Here is a 23081-nt window from a genome sequence, read left to right as displayed (position 1 = left end):
ATGATGTTGCACCAAGGATATTGTACTGGATAACTTAACACTTATAGGGTCCCAAAGGTGTAACTTATTGGCTATGCCAATGCTGGTCTCATTATGGTATTTCCCTGCCCTAGGAACCCACATTAGCAGCAGGGGTTCACTGTTTTATTACATTAGAGGTTGTTTCACCGCCAGGGTCCCATCTTACCCTAGAAAAATTCCTTGTGTAAACCCCAATTTTGCCAAGGACCTCCCACAGTTTGCTCCTGGGGACAAGGTCAAATGCATTCACTGACTCAATCTCTTGAACTGTTACACTCAATCACTTCCCAGTGCACTCAGCAGCTCACTCACATACACAGTGATTCATTCACATGCTCACACTCACTCGCTCAGCCACACTCACTGACTCCTCTGCATAATTATTCAGCAAATCACTTGCACAGTCACTCATGCTCACACATACAATCTAAAAAGGTGCACAGCCTTTCACTCATTCGCGGTCACTCACTCACACGAAGAAGCAGTCACTCATTTACTGACTCAGTCAGTCACTTGTCCAGTCACACAGGTGATGACTTACTCACTAATCTTCACACTCACATGCAGTCATATGTGCAGTTACTCAGTGCCATACACCATACACAGTACAGCACTGGATAGAGTCGAGCCCTTGACAACACCTTCCGTGTTTGATTCTGTTACCTAACCTCGCTCTCCGCGGCCTTTGCACTACACCCGGTGTAACACCCCCTTTGCACCACTCCCTGCTTCACATGCCTTTCCACCCCACCCTGGATCACATTCCCTACGCATTCAAAAACGTCATGCGCTTTAGTGACAGATAGCACTGGGTGATTTCTGGGCTGTGTTCAAATGTGTAAATTTATATGTCAGTACAATTATATAGCGCCGACCAAGAGAAATGCATCAAAGCGCTGTACAGAGGTGCAGGTAGAGATTATCATGAATCACCTGTGAGAGTAACACAATAAACCATTGTCCTCTTGTTATCCGACCTAATGAAAACATGTGAACTTTTATGCCGGAAGAACTTCCTGAACTACTACAACTTAAGGCGCTACCTTCAACCTCTGAAAAGCTGTATCTTTTGGGACTGAAAATTATAACAAATACACTGTCTGTGTGGCGCTATCCCTCCCCTGTGCCCAACAAAGGGCTGAAAGTACACACTGCCAAGGCAGGACACACTGGAATATATGTACTAGGGATTAGAAGAATAGTGTTGTCCTGTTGGTGCACGGTAAATAAACAAACCCTTATTTTATCAAAATAGATGGACCAGGGAAGAGATTGCTTCCCTTTTAAGGTCTATGAAATGTTTGCTGACCTCATGGTTCTGCATTTGTGGTGTTCTCTGTGAGGTGGGGAGCTCTGTGGAATTACACATTTCCTGTGAAGTCATATGACTGTGTGTGGGGCCCATGGTCAGTAATCCGTGAAATAAAACGCATTAGCATGACATGTCATGTGTTGGCCTGGGGTGAAAGTGAGCTTTTGTCCTGTGACAGCTCCCAGAGGCCGGGATGCGTGCACGTAGGTGGTGCCTGGGGCTCGAGAGCGCCATGAGACAAGCAGCGGTGGGCGCTGGGAAATGCACTCTCGCGCAAAGGGTCATGCATACGCGGAAGCAGGGAGACTGGCACACTTATATAGGGAAGCACGCACACCCACACACAGAGACACACACTGATGCAGAGAAGCATACACACACAGACCAACACACTGGCAAACTGATAAAGAGGAGTCACACCTGTCTCTGCTCCTTTCTCTATGGCCTGTTTACGATGGGTATGTGCCCGTTTTTATTATGGGTTCGATCGACCTGTCTGATGAAGAATGTTGGGTTCGACCAATGATCGATCATGGGCTGGGCAACTGAAAAGTGGGTTTTACCGTCATGCGATACCTCTGATCTGGAGGCATTTGTAAATGTAAGGTATTTGTCTGGAATGTGATTTTTGGCATAAAAAGGGATGGCTTGCTTTGTAAAATTAAGCAGTCTCCTGAGAACTCATACCGTGTTGACTTCTAGGACTTCTGTTACTGGCTGCAGCCAATAAATTCGGTCTTTGACGTCACCCAGAAGATTCCGTGTCTCTGTGTTTGAAGACAGGTGATACCCGAAGACTTTGGGCTTGTACCCTGACGCCGCCGGGTCTTAAATAACCCGGTTCTTCAAGATAAAGAATGGTGTTGTTGAATTGTATATCTGGACAGAATTAGGTGAGCCATTCAAATAATTCTTACAGGGCGGTACAGCTATCTGTCCAGATGACAAAGTCATTATACATGTTCCTCCTTTAGAGTGGAACATTTTGAAGCTTTGGATTGTGAATGCATTAATATGGGTTAGTTCATAACAGCTAAAGACATTTTCTAGATTGGACATGAAACCTTCGCCTTCGATACCTTAGTTTGGTAACAGCCGTATTTGAAAAATCTGAAATAACTCACAATGGTGTAAATTAATGTCATTAAACATTTCAGCTCAGTAGGATGTTGTAGTGTTTTGGGGCGGGTTTCATCTAATTGCTGTAGTATGGTGCATACTGGAATAAATGCACTTTATGCCCATTGTAACTAGGATCTGTGATAATATGCCAAATGGCAGGTTTTCTACACTTAAAATTAGCACTCTGCTTTATTATTCTTGAAGCATGCTCTGGTGGACAGCAAACATAGGCTTAATGAAAATGTTCACATATTGACTTAAATGCTCCAAAGCTCAGCCACAGTCCAACAATATAAGGCGCCCCCAAGGAACTTCAGCTTGCCTAATTCTGCCCAGAACGTCAGCTACTTGTATATTTTGGTCAACTTGTAGATTACTGGGATGGGTATTGTTGAAAAATGCATGCTCATTCTTACTCAGTGTGGTCTGCCTCTTAGGTAATACTTGGAATTAGAGAAGTTTTTTTTGGTGAGTCCCCTAATACTTTTGAGTATTGTTCTGGTAGAGACATTTGTTTCATAATCTCCTTATTTAAACAATAGTATTTAGGACTGCAGTGCCTTCTCCCTTCTGAGTTACCAGAAGAACACTAAAGACCTTTCATCAACGGATGACTTCTTAAAACAAGCATTGGCATAGCCAATAGGTCTCGCCTTAGGGCCCTTATAAGTGTTTAGCCATGCAACAGTTGATGATGTTGCACCAAGGATATTGTACTGGATAACTTAACACTTATAGGGTCCCAAAGGTGTAACTTATTGGCTATGCCAATACTGGTCTCATTATGGTATTTCCCTGCCCTAGGAACCCACATTAGCAGCAGGGGTTCACTGTTTTATTACATTAGAGGTTGTTTCACCGCCAGGGTCCCATCTTACCCTAGAAAAATTCCTTGTGTAAACCCCAATTTTGCCAAGGACCTCCCACAGTTTGCTCCTGGGGACAAGGTCAAATGCATTCACTGACTCAATCTCTTTAACTGTTACACTCAAACACTTCCCAGTGCACTCAGCAGCTCACTCACATACACAGTGATTCATTCACATGCTCACACTCACTCGCTCAGCCACACTCACTGACTCCTCTGCATAATTATTCAGCAAATCACTTGCACAGTCACTCATGCTCACACATACAATCTAAAAAGGTGCACAGCCTTTCACTCATTCGCGGTCACTCACTCACACGAAGAAGCAGTCACTCATTTACTGACTCAGTCAGTCACTTGTCCAGTCACACAGGTGATGACTTACTCACTAATCTTCACACTCACATACAGTCATATGTGCAGTTACTCAGTGCCATACACCATACACCGTACAGCACTGGATAGAGTCGAGCCCTTGACAACACCTTCCGTGTTTGATTCTGTTACCTAACCTCGCTCTCCGCGGCCTTTGCACTACACTCGGTGTAACACCCCCTTTGCACCACTCCCTGCTTCACATGCCTTTCCACCCCACCCTGGATCACATTCCCTACGCATTCAAAAACGTCATGCGCTTTAGTGACAGATAGCACTGGGTGATTTCTGGGCTGTGTTCAAATGTGTAAATTTATATGTCAGTACAATTATATAGCGCCGACCAAGAGAAATGCATCAAAGCGCTGTACAGAGGTGCAGGTAGAGATTATCATGAATCACCTGTGAGAGTAACACAATAAACCATTGTCCTCTTGTTATCCGACCTAATGAAAACATGTGAACTTTTATGCCGGAAGAACTTCCTGAACTACTACAACTTAAGGCGCTACCTTCAACCTCTGAAAAGCTGTATCTTTTGGGACTGAAAATTATAACAAATACACTGTCTGTGTGGCGCTATCCCTCCCCTGTGCCCAACAAAGGGCTGAAAGTACACACTGCCAAGGCAGGACACACTGGAATATATGTACTAGGGATTAGAAGAATAGTGTTGTCCTGTTGGTGCACGGTAAATAAACAAACCCTTATTTTATCAAAATAGATGGACCGGGGAAGAGATTGCTTCCCTTTTAAGGTCTATGAAATGTTTGCTGACCTCATGGTTCTGCATTTGTGGTGTTCTCTGTGAGGTGGGGAGCTCTGTGGAATTACACATTTCCTGTGAAGTCATATGACTGTGTGTGGGGCCCATGGTCAGTAATCCGTGAAATAAAACGCATTAGCATGACATGTCATGTGTTGGCCTGGGGTGAAAGTGAGCTTTTGTCCTGTGACAGCTCCCAGAGGCCGGGATGCATGCACGTAGGTGGTGCCTGGGGCTCGAGAGCGCCATGAGACAAGCAGCGGTGGGCGCTGGGAAATGCACTCTCGCGCAAAGGGTCATGCATACGCGGAAGCAGGGAGACTGGCACACTTATATAGGGAAGCACGCACACCCACACACAGAGACACACACTGATGCAGAGAAGCATACACACAGAGACCAACACACTGGCAAACTGATAAAGAGGAGTCCATACACACACACACATGGGTATAGGAAGCATACATACACAGACACACAATGGTACACGGAAGCACGAGCGCACACACACACACAGTGATACAGTTAAGCCTACCCGTGCACAATTTACAGAGAAGTGCACACACACAGAAATACACACTGATTAAAGGAAGGACCAAAACACACACCGGTACAGTTAGGGACACGCACACACATATACAGGGAAGCACAATCAATAACACAATTTCCACGTACGTAAACAAAATAGCACACAAACACAGAAACATACAAACTCATTCAAACTGGATTACGTTGAAGCCCACATACAAACGCACATGCAAATGCACATGGCCAGTGACCAAAGCAAACACTTGTACACGAAAGCAAACATGCATAAAACACACACAAAACGAATGCACACAGTACACATACGGAACACAGCCAGGGGAAGCACACATCCCCAGAGGAACACGCACACACTCATTGCACTACCCTTTCACCCAGGCTTACAGATCACCTATCCATCCGCATACCCACTTGTCCCCTCTGTCTGCCCCTATCTCTGTGTGTCTCTCTCTCTCTCACACACAGGCGCGTGTGTATGTACTTTCGTACTTGCCACTGTTCAGCACAACATAAACATTACTGTGATATAAAAAAAACACGGACCATTTCATTACAAATATGAAAAGTACCCTGGGTTCACCAGGTATCAAAAAGACATATTACCCTAAAAATTGCTGGGTTCTAATGGCCAGGAAGGAGTGTTCGTCTCTTGCCGCAGAGCACACTGGCGTCAGGCATAACCCGCAGTGGTCCTGCCTCAGTCACAAAAAAAATCAACTCGATTCATATAACAAGCATCAGGAAAGAAACAATGTACAGTAGAAGACAGGATCAACAAGCATTGATCTCTTATATTTATGGGGCCATGTGTTATTAGCATGGAGAGGTCGGGGGCAGTGCGCTCCTCCATGCTAATTAGAAACACATGGTCCCATAAAGATAAGAAAATGCTTTGGGACAGCAGCAAAGCAGGCAACCCAGTCCGGATCAGAGGCGAAAGGGCATCACCAAAAAACCCTAATTTCCAATGGCAGGCTACTGTTTAGCATAAACGGTGACGCCAGCCAATGGAAATGAGGTGCGGGGCTTAAAGCCCTTTTCTGAAATCCCTCTCTCACAAACGTTCTCACCAGCGAGCAGCGCCTGCGCTGCAACACAAGCGAGACCTAAACAGGTGTAATAACATCTTGCTTCCTTACTTAGATGTTCAACACCTCGAGTGGATGTGGGATTAGAACGGCGTGAGCCTACGGATGCAGACTTTGTTGGAGGACCAACCTAAACAAAGATTACACATCAATCAACAGCTTATAAAAAGCAGCACCCAAAAGATGTGAATCTTAGAACCTGTTGAGCTGCAAATAAGCATGAGCCCTATGAGAAGGCATGCACACTGTGAATCTAAAGCTGCAGTTCTCGACAGTGAAGAAAATGTGAAACACGAACATTGGTACTTATATATTTATGATCCCTGAGGCCGGAAGAAAGTAATGGGGTTGTGAAGGAGAGCTATGTTTTTTATTTTTTAACTATTTTATTTAATTTTTCAAGTAAAGGGTAAGTATCGCCAGGGCACAGGTGGAGCTGTACCAACATGAGAGCTAGACCATTGTAAATAAAAAGTTCATAGCTTCACCCTCCTTCAATACTTGAAATAATATGCCAAACGAATACTGAGGAAGTGAAAGGGTTGTCAGAGTAAGTATGGGGTAGGAGGAAATGTCAGTAACTGGTAGAGCCGGGACTACTATTCTACGAGAAAATATAATTTTGCACTTATAATAAGTAATAAAAGGTACAAGTACTTACCTGAGAAGGTACAGGAGACTGCACACAGCAGAGCTTTTTTATAGCACCATACAAGTCATCTCGGGTTCCTGTAATAATGCACACCACCATCTGCACATTACTCTGCAAAACGCACAGGCCATGTGTTAGAAATAAAACCAAAGCGAGGAAAAGATACAAAGGAATTCACAACACAAATGGGAAAAAAGATTATGTAATCGAAAGAGATCAAGAAAGAAGAGCTTATTTCAAGCACATTTCCTGAAACTGTCGGTGTTAACAAAATACCCAGGCAGTACATTGTACTTTACTGTACTGCATAGTGCCTATGCCCCACACTACAAACAAAAAACTGATAGCTCCCAAAATAGTAGAGACCAGCAATGCACCACCCTAACCAGTTTAACATGGCTGGTAAGTTGAGAGATGGTGAACACAAGTCAAGTCTTGATCTCTGAAATTCTTTTCGCCAAAGTCTTCAAAGAAACACAGACAGCAGCATCTTCTCTTTGCATTCTTTAATCTCTGCTTTATCCAACAGGTGTACTGCTCTATGCTCTTTCTATACTTTCATTATTTTCCCACCGGTATGTGCATCTGTATGAACCGTGGGCACGTGTAACATCTCTCAAATAAACATGTGAGCAAATTAGGGAAAATAGCTGAAACACACTTAAAGCTGTAATTGAAATTTGAAGGTAAAGGACAGAACACAACAACATTTCTTTCAGTGTTTACCAAAAGCATAGATAAACAAGAGGAAAAGGATTAGGAAGTGCCATGTCAGCACAATGGGACTCCAGAGGAAATCGGGTATTCACTGTGCTTTGTCCCTGGCTGCAACCTATGGAAGGAAAGGTTGCTTACCTGTAATCCTAGTTCTCTTCCAGAGGAATCCTCAAAGCCATAAATAACCCTCACACCAGCAGAGCGAGAGAGCGAGCGAGGGAGAGGGTGAGAGAGAGAGAGCGAGCGAGAGAGAGCGCGAGAGAGCGCGAGAGAGTGAGCGCCAGAGAGAGAGAGAGAGAGAGAGAGAGAGAGAGAGAGAGTTAAGTACCTATTGAGAGCTGTAACCATTTCTGTCCAGGGAGATGGGAGGGCTATTTACGGCTTTGATGAGGAATCCTCTGAAAGAGAACTAGGATTACATGTAAGCAACTTTTCCTTTTCTTCCAAGGGTACCTCATCAATAGTCATAAGCACTGAATAGAACAGTAAGCTCATCCCACAAGTAGTGGACATCCAACAAGTACCGGAAAAGATTCCTCTAAGAAGAGTATCTGCTTTAGAATCTGAATCTAGACAATAATGCCTAGGGAAAGTATGTACAGATCTCCGTGTAGCAGCTTTGCATATTTTTGAAACAGGCACATTTCTTTAACAAGCCGCAAATGCATCCTTTCCTCTTGTAAAATGTGCTTTAGGCCTACTAGGTAAGGATAAATTGTTTGGATAGTTGATATGAGATAAGTATACAATAAACTATCCACCTAGAGATAGTTTTGACGATGCCAAACATGTTTTCACAGGGCCATAATTAATGAAGAGGTAGTCTGACCTTCTAATGTTTTGATTTTATGTAGGTAAAACTTCAGACCTCTTTTCACATCAAGAGAATGTAAAGCGCTGGGGCGTGGCCAAAATGGCGGTCACATCAGACGCTCGGTGAAGAGCTCTGTCTTGGGCCCATCATAAATGCTGCAAAAAATAGCAGCGCAGCCTTCCCCACGAGCAATTATTATTTTTTATTGAAAACCAATAAAAAACTAAATAAAGGCTTTACATACCATATAGCAGTCGCATAATAAGTTGCATACCAGTACGTAGTAAATCTCAGTTATTCCAAACAATCCCTCCATTAGGTCTCAACGTGCAGATATTGCGCTTTTATGGCCCTTCAATACTGTTATTACATCCCTACCCTGTTACCAATTAACACCCTCCCCCTGGTCCCCAGTCAGTCCCATGGCTCTGTCCCCTGTTTGCCATCCATGCCCCCCAGACCTTTTCCCACTCCCCAGGTCAGCCTCTGGCTGTATACATCACATATCCTGCTCGTTGGAACTAGTCCAAGTCTGCTTCTCAGTCTGTATCCGCCGGCACCGACATAGATCCCCATGCTCGGGCAATGCTCCTCTTAGCCACTTCAGCTGCTAGCCTCAGCTATATTTCTTTATACCTGGGCCAGTCGTGCTCCCCTTTAATCCTTAGGAGCAACCATTTTGCCACAAGGGGGACCTCCATCCCCACCACCCTTGTCATTATTGTTGCGACCCATGTCCAGAAGCTCCGCACCAGCTGGCACTCCCATAAGACATGGAAAAAGGCCCCCCCTCACCTCTCACAGCCCCTCCTGCACAGGGGGAACTCCACCGTACCTATTCTATGCAGGAGCGCCTGCGTATAATAGATCCTATGGAGTACCTTAAACTGGGCAAATCTAAACCGCACCCTTATTACTGATTCCCGGGGGGCTTGAAGGGCCTCAGCCCAGTCCTCTTCTTCAAGCATCCCCAGATCTCCTTCCCATGCCGTCCTCAGGGGACCCAACAAGTCTGGAGAGATATTCATTAACTTATTATTAATCACTGACACCCCTGTATACCGGGTCTAGATGCCTGGGAAATGCCCAGTCATTCACAACCAGTAGCTGTGAGGCCCAATAATATTTCTGAATATCTGGGACAGCGAGACCCCCATCATGGACCCCTAGCTGCAATTTGGCTAGTGTTATTCTGGGCGTTCTCCCTTTCCACAATAGCCTACGGACTTTCTGGTCGATCTCTTTGAACACTGTCAGTGACATTTTACATGGTGTGTTCTGAAATATGTAGAGCAGCCTCTGTAGACTCATCATTTTATAAAGGGCTGCTCATCCCACTGACGTCAATGTGAGAAGTTGGCCTGATATATGATGCTCACTAGTTCTAGTGATCACCTTGTATCAGTCCAAACAACCCTTATGGTGATTGGTTGTAAGTCAACCTTATAGACCAGCTATCCTAATGGTAGCATGGACAGAGCAGTCTTAGGCTAAACTCTTTTGGCATGTGAAGCCAGCTGTTTTACCACATATAACCCCTTGAATACCAGATGAAAGGACACCACACAGGTTATGAAAATAAACAATATATTTATTACTAACAAACACCTCTGAACTCTTTATGAGATCAGAGGGCTAAGCACATAACAATACTCTTCAGAAAAATACAATAAGTCGCACAATTTACAATGGTGCCCTAGGGGCACGGCAAACCATATACTAAGTAAATGGGTTAAGTAGAACGATAGAAGAAATTAGGATGCCCAGAAGCTGTAGAATCGCTGGGGCTACACTACCCTAACCTTAGGTAAGGAGTAGGAGGCCCACGGGACACGTGTGCAGTGTTAGAAAACACACACGCGGGTTTCAATGCAAAGTCAATGGGCATAAACAAATTACGAAATAGGTAAGTAAGGACAGTTCCGACTGGTTGAAGAAACAGAGAAACAGTAACACAAAATAGTAACAAGTTACTATCTGAATCACAGAAGATCCCAGAAACCGTTAGCGTCGACGACGCGGAAAAAAGGGAACTGACGTCATCACGCCGACGTGGGTCTTATAAGGAGTAGGTGACGTCAGACGGAGTCACGCGCGAAGCCGTGCTCCTATGACGTCGTCAACGCCGGCGTGCTACAAAGAATTTTCCGAACGTTGCTGGCGCAAGGGGGATATTCACAAGGTGAGGAATCCACAAGGCAGATGTATCAGAAGCTCTCGTTACCTCACCCACGGGCTGCGGGTGCATAGGTGTGAAAGTGCGTCGGGTTTCCGCGTTGAAGTCAATGGAGCCTTGGAGAAAGATGCTGCAGGCGACCAGGAGGAAAATGTCCGGAGGGATCCAAGGGTGGATCGATGAAGATGGAGACCTGAAAGCAGAGGGGACAGTGTTCAAAGTCACTAGCCAGTGACCGGTATGGAACCAGGAAGGAACCAGATGCTGTCGTCGCGATCAGGGGGAAGAGGTGACGCTTGTCTCTGCAGCCACGTGGACCAGGAGGTGTCTTCGACGACCAGGATGGAGGCATGAGCTGCCCACGCAGGCTCTCGCTGTCGGCGGTGTCTGTTCCAGGATCGGAGTCAACAGGCCTTGGCAAAGGCAACCCACGCGGTGAGTGAAGATGGCGTCTGGTGCGGACCAGGAGGGTCTGGGGTACTTCTCTTTTGGAAGGAAGCAAGGGCCAGTCTGGAGCAACCAGACCAGCGGTGTAGATTTCAAGGTTCGTCGTCTAGGATGCCACAAGCCAGCCGGCAAGTGACCACACAACGCGTCGAGCAGCAACCAGGCAGAAGGGCCCCACGCAGATCTCGTGGAGGCTGGAGGGCTGGTCTTCGGTGCAGGAGCTGCTCGGGGTTGGGGCTTTTCAATCCCCATAGCACTCACTCGAGGGTGCCTCAGGGGTCGTGCTGGAAGCGAAGTGCAGTTTCTTCAAGATGGCCGGTCCCACATGTCTCGTCGCACCCACGGGTCTCAGCTGTGCTGCAGATGTGGGTAGAGGTCGGAGAGGTCTGGGAGTCCGGGTCTCGTCGGGCTCTGAGGTCTGGTTCCGGCAGGAAGGACGACAAAGTGAACCGCTAGGACGCTTGATGGTGCCTGCAGTTGCAGGGTGGTCACTCCTTGGCCACAAGGGAGATTTCTTCAGTCTTCTGTGGAGCAGAACGTCGAAGTCCAGAGTTTCTTCTTGTAAAGTTGTTCAGGATAATCTAATTTGGAATGGGACCAGCCCCTACCTTTATCCTGCTAAAGGGGGATGCGCTAGTGACTAGGTCCCTTCTATGGGTGGGACCAGGAGGGGGTTGGTTACACCCCCTTTCCTTTGTCTGGTTTCGCGCCAGAGCTGGGGCTGGAGTGCCCCAGCAACTGGTTTTAACCAGGGTATGCACAGGGACACCTTGTGTGCCCCAGGCATGTCTCATTCCTTTCGGTCCTCCCGACCTCAATACACAAAATCCTGTCTGGGGTGGTGCTAGCACCTCCCAAGGCAGGAAACCCTTTGTCCAGGCCTCCCTCGCTGGAAGGACTCCCAGCAGCAGGAGGTCAGACTTGTGTCTGTGGTGGCAGCATCCATTTTGTGATGCTGAGGCTCTGCTTAACTTTAACCGGGGTTACAGTTGCATACATGTCTTATCCCTCTAGAAGGGTGGAATGCTACGCCCGTCACCAGAACTGGCGAGGGGGTAGTATTCCAAAGCATATGACACCTTACACGACATGTTTCGATAATGCTATGCCAAAGTTAGCAATAACCACAAGGATTATAATGCACTTAAGAGTATATGGTATAGCGTTATCATGGAACAGCTATAAGGACATGGTTCCGAAAGCTGCAGACAGGCTCAGCTCATGCTAGAGCACCATCTCACATAATTACAAGCACTCTCGCTTCAGGATTGATAAGGGCTGCCATAGGAGTGACTTATAGGAGTATATGTGTCCATTTGGGGGTTAGATATAGGTATACTATATCTACAGCAAAGGGTGATTACACCACCTTGCCCCAGCTGTGTTACCATCCAGTTGTGTCTGTTTAGATGGCCAGCCAGGGGTGGCATAATACATGCTGCAGCCCCTGGTAGGCCTTGGGTGCACTTATGCCCTGGGTACCTATGGTACACTGTACAAGGACTTATAAGAGTGACCCAGTACCAATTGGTAAATGCACCTAAAGTACATGTGTGCCAGTTTAGAGAGAGAACAGCGAGGCGGTGGGTCTGATTAGCAGGCCCACAGTCAGGGAAAGTCGTAAACCAGTGAAGCCAAAAATCTGGGGTGACCATAGGATTGCAGACCCTACTCTCCTACAGTCAACATTAGAGAGCCCCAGTGCCTCACATCTCCACTAGGTCTTCCTAGCTGTGGGTCAACATTCTCCCTAATAAACCCGCGGGGGTCTCGCATGATGTTAATTCCCAGGCGCTGGAACCCTTCCGATCACACCTGGGCTAACAGTCCCCCGAGGCAAACGAGGTGTCTTGTCTGACAGAGGGTATAATATTGATTTTGACCAGTTAATTGTATAACCAGAGTTCTCCCCAACATAATCCGGACGATGGAGCTCTGAGGGCGTGCGATGTAAAACAGGAAGTAGTCCGCATACAGTGAGATTCTTTCTAACCGGCCACCCAGTGATCTTGCCTAATCCATGCCGCCAGAGGCTTGAGCACCAGGAAGAGGTGTGGCGCCGTGGCTAGGGCGACTGACTCTGGAATCTGGGGATCACGGTTCGATCCCCGGCACTGGCAGCAGATTAGCCCAGCCCAGCCCAGCACCATGTTACTCTGGGCAATAGCGTGCTTAATCTTCCCGACGGTCCCCAGCGCCTAGAGACCCTTACGGGTGACTGTGCGCTTTACAAATGTGGATTATTATTATTATTATTATTATAATAAATAGCATGGGGGGCAGTGGGCATCCCTGCCAGGTTCCTCTTCGGAGTTCAAAACTGAGTAATATTGTTCTGATTACCCTAACTCTGGCCACAGGGGCCTGGTAAAGCAAACCGACCCATGTCTGAACTTCGGACCAAAGCCAAGCCTCTTTAGCAGCGCAAACATATAACTTCCATTCCACTGAGTCAAACGCCATCTTTGCATCTAAAGCCATTGCCACCATTTGCGTTTCCTGGCAAGACACACTTAGGTGGAGCACACCCTAAAGACATCTCAGATTAAGCCGGGTACTTCTGCTAGGGATAAAGCCCGACTGATCTGGATTTTGGCGGGGCGAACTCAGGCGGTCACCCTGGGTTCTTTCCAATCACCTCAGCTATCTCTGCCGTGTGGGGTCCCTCAAGGCTCATCCCTTAGTCCGACACAGTTTAATATCGACGTGTCGGACCTGGCTAAAGTTATCTTGGCCCATGGGATGAGCCTAACCTCCTATGCAGACGATACGCAGCTGGTTTTGGCCATACACAGTGACGGTGATAGGGTGGCAGAACGTTTTCAGGGAGGTATGCTAGCAATTGGAGAGTGGATGGCCTCCAACTGTTTAAAGCTTAACTCCGACAAAACGGAGGTGGTCATTTTTGGACCACTCTCGCCATCATGGTCATCAGTTTGGTGGCCTCCATCTTTTGGTGCGCTTCCCAAACCGGTTCCCAGAGTAAGAAATCTGGGAGTGATCTTTGATGAGGGTCTTAACTTTATGGCCCATGCCAACAAAACGGCAGCTACTGCCTGTCACAAATTAAAACTGGTAAGCAAAATCCTCCCTTTTCTACCTGACACAGCCGGAAAAACTTTGGTAAGCTCCTTAGTCCTATCCTCGCTGGATAACTGGAATAGTCTCTTTATTAATGCTCAGATCCGCGTCACCAATAAAATGCAAACTATACAGAATGCGGCTGCCACAGTTCTTTCAAGAACTCCTAAATTCAAACCAATATCAGACATAATAAGGAACTATCACTGGCTGACGATCTGCAATCGGATTAAGTTTAAGACCTTATGTTTAGTCTACAAAGCACTCCACAACGAGGGACCGCAGTTTCTTAAGAATCAACTAATTCCCTATACCCCCTCCAGACAACTCCGCTCCGCCACCCTGAATCAATTAGTGGTTCCCCGCACTAAAACTGTTTCTTGGGGCGATCAACGCTTTCTGGTTTCCGCTCCTAAATTATGGAACACATTACCTCAATCAATTAGGACAAGCCCCACACTCAGCCTTTTTCGCAAGCAATTGAAGACATGGCTCTTCAACCAATAACTCCCAGCTGTATTCTCCAGAGATCCTAATCAGTCATTAGCGCCGAGACACCTACGGGTATTCGTTCGCACTTAATAAATAGCAATAATAAATAAATGAATAAATAAACAATTACGAGCAAGAGTTTTCGTATTCTGGTCGTCGGGGTTTTGCCAGCACGTTAGCCTCCACATTAAGGAAGGAGATCGGTCTATACAATCAGCATTCTGCCGGGGGTTTACCCACTTTAGATATGGTTACTATCATTGCCATTCTTTGGTCAGCAAGGGGACAACCCATCAAAAGTGCATTGCGATACATTTCAAGCATTGGCTTCACTATTCTCCCGCTAACCCTTTGTACAGTTCAAACGGTATACCATTTGGCCCCTGTGCCTTGTACGATTGCATCTCTTGAAATGCCTGTAGTAACTCTACCTCAGACAAATCAGTCTCCAGGGCTTCAGTTCTCGCTTGTTAGCTCCCGGAGGTTCAGGTTATGGAGAAAATCCTCACAGTCAGCATCTGTCATAGTGGATTGGGAGGCATAAAGAGTCTGATAATAGGAGGCGAAGGCCTCTGCTATAGCCACGTTTGTTTGAGTTTACCCCTGCTCATCTTGTATCTCAAGCACCCATGACCTCTCCCTATCACAGTTTTCCAGCCAGGCCAGCAATTTGGCTGCCTTATCTCCAACATTGTATAGGCGACGTTGTTTCGCCAAGGCATGTTTGAGCGCTCTAACTTCTGTCAGGGCTCGCAAGTCTTGTTGGAGTAACATCAGTCGGCGTTTGTGTATCCCACCCCCTTCCCCCTGGTATAGCTTCTCCAGCTTTAATCTCTTTCTCTCAATGTCCGCACTTTATCGCTTAGGTTCTTTTTTTCTTACCCCCAATTATTGCCTGGCCTCCCAGAGGGTCAGTGCGGAGTCCACCGATTCCTGGTTTTCTTCAAAGTATTGGCTGGTGCATTTGCGCACTGTCACGGATCCCCATATATTTTAGAGACCAGGCCTCGAATTTCAGGGGCAACTGGTAGTTGACCTGTGCGCCCACCACATGGGTCTCCATTGGGGAGCGGTCTGAAATCCCCTTTGCCTGGTGTGTTGCTGTCGAGAACCGAGACACTCGAGTTTGTAACGTTAGCAAGTTATCTATTATGGAAAAACTGCCGTATGGCACCGAGAAGTAAGTGTAATGATGACATAAAGGGTTATATTCTCCCCACAGATCCACCAGCCCCATCACTGCCATAAATTGAGATAGGGGTCCCAATCCTACTCCTCCACACCCAGCTCCTGTTCTAACCATGTTCACATCAAAGACTGCATTAAAATCGCCCCCCCCTCCTAAAAGTAGAACCCCTTGGGGGGAGTTCCAGAAGCAGATCCCCCCCCCCCCTTCCCCCAAGTGAGGAAGAGCCTTCCCTAGTTTAACCAGGGCTCGACGACCACTAAAGCGACAGAGTGGGAGGCATTTAATGTGGTGGTGAGAGGGCACTGCTTGGGACAGACAGTGGTATTGCGAAATAATCTGTTGACAGAACTCACCCAGTTCGAGTCCATCCTGCATGACCAAGCCCTTAAACTATTGAGGGAAGCAGAAACACACAGACAGTTGGAAACCACAAGAAGGGAGTACAATAGTGCATGGAGCGGTTGCGGGGCTTAGATTTACGTGAATAACACTCTCGAGTACATGAAGAGGTGAGTAAAGGGGATAGATTACTTGAATGGTTAGTTTGGCCCGACTCTAGAGGATCACCCATCACACAAATTACAAACGCAGGGGGGGCAGTACTTTACTACCCAAGAGCTATAAATGAAGCATTTAGTGCATATTGCGAGAAACTATCTGAGGCCTCAAAACCCCAGTCTGTAGATAATTTGTGGGAATTCCTGATGCCCTTACCATTGAAGACACTAGACCCTCACTCGAGGAATGAGTTGGGAGGGCCGGTGACGGCCCAAGAGGTACGGGAGGTCCTCCAAGAGATGGCTACTGGAAAAACGCCAGCACCAGATGGTCTGCCGATTAAACTCAACTCAGTACTTGCACAAACTCTGGCTTCTGAAGAAACTCTATGCGGAGGCCCTGGACAAAGGTGTGCTACTGGCCTCTACTAGGGATGCTCTGGTCGTTTCCATAAGGAAGACAAAACTAATAGTGACGCAGGAATCAAAGTTTTGTTCCCTTTCTATGCTGAATGTTGATTTTAAAATTCTGAGCAAGATATTGGTATCCCGACTCTTGCCCCATATGATAAACCTGATTCACGGAAACCAGAGCAGGTTCATACCGACAAAGGCTACCTCTGGCAACTAACTTACCTAGACTCTTCCAGGTCATGACCCCCCAGACATGGGCCGATATCCAGAAGCTCTTATGCCGGTCAATCTGGAAAAAGCATTTGACTCGATGAGATGGGATTTTTTGTGTGCTACCATGGTTAGAATGTGACTGGGAGATGGATGGATAAAGTGGGTTACACTGTTGTATTCAGGTGAGAACCGGTGGGGTAATATCACGTATCACAAAAAGTACTCCCTATGTGAGCTAGTTTGCCATGGAGGAATTGGCTAACTTGAACAGACTAACTTTTTAGATAGGTGATATGCCCTGTAGGAAGTGTTAACACCACCGCTGCATGGGGAAGGAAAAAATTCCTTTTGTTATTTTATTCCCTCACACACCCTAGTGGTGTCATGCTTCATCATCGTGACAACCTGACGCCTAGAAGTCAGGGTGGGCTCGACCATATTTCAGGGAGCGCTTAGTGAAATAGTTTTTGGCCAAGGGGATAAAGATTAAAAAGCCATGTCAGTCCCCAGGGTCCCTTTATTTTTGGGTCGGGCAACGATATTAAATTTGAGGGTCTCTCGAGAGATTATGGTCCTAGGACCCTATTGCCAACATGTTTCTGTCTCTAGCTGCCCCATAAAGGGTGCTTAGACTTTCTTTAGGGCGTGACCCCCTGGAATTTAAAGACAGGTAAGGGAATTTCCCTATACTGTACGCGATAAGGGCAGATAGCTGCTCCTTATATGAACGTGACCTTTGTCTCAATGTTTCACTCCATCTGTAAGGGGAACAAAGAAAACAAACAAGACAAATACAAACTTGTATTCCAATGTAGTTATAAGAATAAAATATGTAATTGTGGCCATATCACCGTGTTTTAATGTCTCTGCTGTTATGGTAGTTAACCTGTCCACGCAGTCACAGACCACATCTTTTGTAGCGTGTGCAATCATATTGGTGGCGGTCATGTGCCGCAAGCTAATGTCATGTACTCAAAAGTGCATGACTTGTATTTTTAAATCGGTCATCAATTACACAACCATACACACACCAGCACGAAAACACACATAAAACACTCCCTCACACTGCCCTCCAGGATATTTAAAAGTGCATTTACTCTCATGGAGATTTTTCATTTGTAGTAATCGAGCTTATCCCAATTTGGGAGAGGATCCACTTCACGTAGGACCTCTTGTGAATGGGGAAGCCCTGTAGTCAAACCCTGATGGTGACATAGATTGTACACACCATCGGGAACATCAATACATTCAGCGGGTCCATAGGTCACAAATGTGCCGTGTTGGTAATATGATAGGATTCATGGCCAGGAGGAGAAAGTAAAAAGAGCCCATACTGGCAAATGCACACACATTAGTATACGGGAGTCCGACTTTCAACATACCTTCTTTTTCTGTTCCTCAGTCGGAATCTACTTACGCCATAAAGGTTCCTGCCTCACATTTTCACCTGGTAGCTAGAGGATCCCACCGCTTGGAGTGGTTTTTCCTGCCCGCCAACATGTCTTTTAAACAGGTTATACGAAGTCGGCTTTGCTTGTCGGCCAGCTTCCGGGACTGCGCGCCCACGCCACCACAGGGACATGTGAGCGTGCACTCCAATGCTACGTGGCTACAACTTGGGAAATGTAGTTCCGAAAGTGTTGGAACTACAAGCGTTAATCAACTTTATTGTGCTGCTTTGTATTTGACAGATAATACTTAGGTATTCATTTTGTAACATGTTTAATAAAACTGGGACCCACGTCAATAAAGGTGCTGGCCTAATTGCACATAGGAAGGTAGTTCCAGTTGTTTAATGGAACTGGCGATGTCTGTGACCCTAACAATGACCCACTTATTAACAGATACCAGTGTACTGACAGACAATAAAGTGGGATACGCTACTTGAAACATGTATATCCAGCTTCTGGCACCTTATTATCTGTTACTATCTCTACATCATTTGTTTCTTTTGTTCACTTCCTCTTTTGTTTATTCGTGCCACAATCATGCTGAACAACAACTTGGCAAGTTAGGTTATATAGGATAGTTACTGGCGCTTAGTGGTGACTAGAATAGTCAGAGCTGTGTGAGTTTCTAACTAAGGGTGATCATAAATGGGGAAAAGCCCCTACGTGTGAAAATTACATGTAGAGCTCGTGTGGAGCCATGGTTTGTATTATATAGGTCTGAATTGAGACGTAATGCAGTATCTCATTGAAGAGTGTATGGAAGAGTTGTAACTATCATTATAGGTTCTGTCAATACACTCAAGATGTCTTGTTTATAATCTCTATTATGGTAGACCTTTACTTAGGGATGTTGAAAGACAGATAGCGACACGTGGCGTGAACATGTATCTAGTTGTTCAGGTGGGTCGGTCTGGGGTTGACCCCTGTACAGTTACTTTCTATTTAGTTGGTTCCATGGAATGCCATTGTTGAGACCCACGATATGGGTCTTTAAACTGTACACCCATCGCTGTTCGCGTTCTAACTAGGTCTTTGTGATGTCACCCTCACCCTGGACTCTCTCGATCACTGACCACCATAAGTCGTTGTCTGTATGTCTTTTTTCTACAACGTGTGCAGTTGGCTTGGTGGCGGTTACAGACCTCCTGATAGTGCTTCTGTGTTCGGTTATGCACACTTCTACTTTTCTCCCAGTAATTCCTATATACATAAGCTGGCATGGGCATTTAATTACGTAAATCACTATGTCTGAATTACAATTCGTGTGTGATCTTTGTTCCCACGCATGGTGCATGCCTAGATCAAGTGTTTTTGTGTGTACCGTGAAGGCACAGACCACATAAGACCCACAGGGGTAGTGACCCATAACTTGTGGTTCGTTCCACAGTGTCATTTGATTATTTTTTTTTGTCTTCTGTAGGTCTGTATGCACAAGTGCGTCTCTCAGACTCCTATTCCTTTAAAGGAAAACATAGGTTTTTCAAATTTCAGTTTGTTAGATGTTAACAACGGCCACTTTTTTGTTATGATTTTTTTGAGTTTGTTCGAGGATGTATTGAAAGTAGTGACACATATGAGTGTGTTGGGATCTTCCTTCTGTTGTGTCTCTAGTAAGGCTTCCCTAGGTGTATTACGGGATCGTTTTTTTGCCTTTTCTATGATCCTTTTTGGGTAGAATAGATCCTCCAATTTCTTAGTCAAAATTTCAGCCTCAGTTTTATATTCACGTAATATCACGACCATATAATATTTATAGGGGAACAAGGCAGTGGTGCCCGTTATCCCCCCTCCAGTTCGCCTGGCTATTGAGCCTGTAATGGAATTATTAAGGCAAAAAGGTCAACAACATAAAATGTGTCGGGGGGGATTCATATTATCTCTCTCTGTGCAGATAACTTATATCTAAGAGAGGGTTTGTGGGGAGCGGAGCACAATGCCCAGCAGATTTGCCCGAAGCCCCCCATTCTTTTAAAAATGTAGGAATATTATTATATATTATATATAGAATTTCACGATGTGGATGATTTTTGGGGAAGGGGGCGAGAATTTCAACCCGGTCATCCAGTCCCTCAGGGTGTGTCCCCCATTCTGGCGTTCGTTGAAACTCCCCCTGATGGTTCACATACTGTTGGCTAAGATGATCATGCTTCCTAAATTGCTATACTATTTTGTGAACTCACTTGAGGGGATTCCTCCCTCATGGTTCGCTGAGCTCAACAGACTACTTCTGGAATTGGTCTTGGACAGGGGTACAAAAAGTTTCGCTGGCAGTGTTACAGAGAACTCCGGAAACTAGTGGATTTGGAGCCCCAGAGTTTGTATTATACTACCAGGCAGCCCAGTTGCAATGGTTATACGAACAGAACTTTGAACTTGAAATACTACTCACCCAATTGATAGTCAGAGACTGTTGATGGCTAAGCTTTAGTACCCTTGGTTAAACATCACGAGACGGGGGCCCTGTTGCAAGCGGCGTTTTAGTTAGAAAGAGGTCTTCGATGCACTACAGGAGTCTCGCCTTGTGCCTCAGGACTGCCTATCATTGGGCTTCCGCATGGGGTTCTGCCTGTTCCGTTGTCGAGGACACAAATGTCCAGCTGAACAGTGGCTGGGTTTACGTTGGTAGGAAGACTGCTACCAGGGTGGAGAACTAATCCCCCTGGAGAACTTCACGGCCTAATATGACCCAGCAAGCAACCAGTTTCTCATCTACCATTCGGTGGTGAAAGCGTTGAGATTTCTAGAGAAAAACACTTAGCAGGGACCGCAAATTCATGAGAACCTACAGGCACTAGTCACACTGGGATCAGCTAGGCACTTAGTAAAGTGGCATTATAGAGCGTTAATTGGTATGGTGAAACAACCCTTAGAAGGGATACAGGAGAGGTGGGACATGGCGGTGGGGGGAACCTACAGGACAAGGAGTGGGCACGAGTATTGCAGAGCCCGAAACAAATATATAGGACTGCTGTGTTAAAACTGATCCAATTTAATTATGTTTACATGGTATAACTCACACCCCACAGACTGAACGTTATACATGGGGGCTGGAGGAATATGTGGGGTTTCCCCAGATGTGGACAGCGAGAAGTAGCATTCATACATATGACCTAGGAGTGCATGAAGCTGCAGGAATGTTTGGGCACAGTATTAGACCATATTAACGCGACACTAGCCCGAGCATTCCCGTGCACTGTTGAGGTGCAAAAAAGATAAGTTCCTGGTTTGTGGACCTAACATTAGTGTTAGAGCGCAGGTAAATAGCTATGACGTGGAAAGCAATTAAAGGCCCCGTAGTGTTAATATGGGAAACAAATTTAGACAACTGTGCCAAAGCATAAGAAACAGAGATACAGCGAGAAGAAGCCCAAGGTCTTCGTCCAAGCCCAATAGCAGAATTGTGGACAGAGGTACTGAGAGCTTGGAATTCCAGGGGTGAAGGACATTCGGAGGAGCGGGTGGACTCAGGGGAAATAGAGTGCCGAGAGTGACAGACTGCCCACCCTCCTTCTGCCAGTAAACTAAGATCATATTCAGAAACACGTACATGACAACATGTACGAGATAAAAAAAGAATACTAGAGGCAACACTGGACAACAATAAGTTAAACTGTTACCCAGAAAGTGGGATAAATTGTTGGTTATTATAAATAAAATATGGTTCATTGAGACCAGGACAGGTGCAACTCCCTTGAGCGCATATTGTTACTTTAGAAAAAGAAATACTATCAAGCTGTTAAGATTTACTACAACATTGTGTCAAATATGGGAAAAAGCTTGGAACATAAGATTGAATGCTAAGTTAATTAATTATTGGCAAACTTAAAGAGATGTATACTGTACTTTGCCGGATTGAATTTATAAGTAACACCTGTATGTATGCAATATTAAAACATTGCAAACACTAATAAAGGCATATCTAAAAAAAGATAAAGAATATAAAGCCCTATCTGGTGGAGTAGATGGACTAAAAATCAGTAATGAGATGTTTTGATTAATGTGAAAGTCTGAAACTACCTTTGAAAGGAAGGTGGGATGAGTTCTCATCACTACTCTTTTGTAATGAAAAACTGTCTATGGCTCTTCAGAGCATAATGCTTACATTTAACTAACCCTGGGTGCTGAAGTGATGGTCACAAGAAATGCAGCTTTCCATGACAGATGCTGCAAAGTGGCTTTATATATAGGTTTAAATGGGGAACTCATTAACTTGGAAAGGACAACATTAAGTTCCCACAGAGGAGAGGGTGATATAATTGGAGGGAACACTTTCATAAATCCTTCTAAGATATCTTTGATCAAAGGAATTTTAAAGAAAGATGCCTGTGATGGAGATTATCTTTAGGCTGTAATAGCCGCAAGGTATACTTCAATTGAAGAAATTCCCCGGCCGGATTTAACTAAATGAAAAAGATACAGTGTAGGAAAGCAGGATCTGCTTTTATGGTTCCCACACTTTTTGCCCGGTCCTATGCTGTTTCTGACTAGTCTGACTGGGATCCTGCTAATCAGGACCCCAGCCTCTGTGCTTTTTCCCTTAAATTGGTATGATAAATACTTAGGTACATCCCAGATTGGACACTGGTGTACCCTTATCAGTCCCTACTATATGGTACGAAGGTACCCAGGGCCTAAGTAGGCCAGGAACCCCCCCCCCCCATGTGCTGAAGCACGCATTATGCCACCCATGGGGGACCACTCAAACTGTAACTACAGGCCTGTCATTGCTTCCTGTGCAAGCTGGTGCTAGCACCATTTACGAAAGATATTGTAGTGTAGTACCTATTTCCCTAATATGCTCTGCACATTGGAATAATATACACTATAGTTTTGGCACAGG

The 23081-nt window shown here is 45.6% G+C and overlaps 1 protein-coding gene across 2 annotated transcripts in view; it reads right to left on the bottom strand.

Moving 5' to 3' along the window:
- Positions 1–23081, bottom strand: part of PIWIL2 (piwi like RNA-mediated gene silencing 2) — a 1947029-nt gene that overhangs the window by 726472 nt on the left and 1197476 nt on the right. For both annotated transcript variants that reach the window (XM_078666379.1, XM_078666380.1), the window contains one exon: positions 6760–6861. In XM_078666379.1, coding sequence (XP_078522505.1) covers positions 6760–6861 — 102 coding nt within the window. The remainder of the gene's footprint in view (positions 1–6759; positions 6862–23081) is intronic.

This window comes from Lissotriton helveticus, chromosome 11 (genome assembly GCF_964261635.1).
Source record: "Lissotriton helveticus chromosome 11, aLisHel1.1, whole genome shotgun sequence".
Taxonomy (NCBI): domain Eukaryota; kingdom Metazoa; phylum Chordata; class Amphibia; order Caudata; family Salamandridae; genus Lissotriton; species Lissotriton helveticus.
The sequence above is the reverse complement of the archived record's forward strand: the minus strand, read 5'-3'. Positions and strand labels throughout refer to the sequence as shown.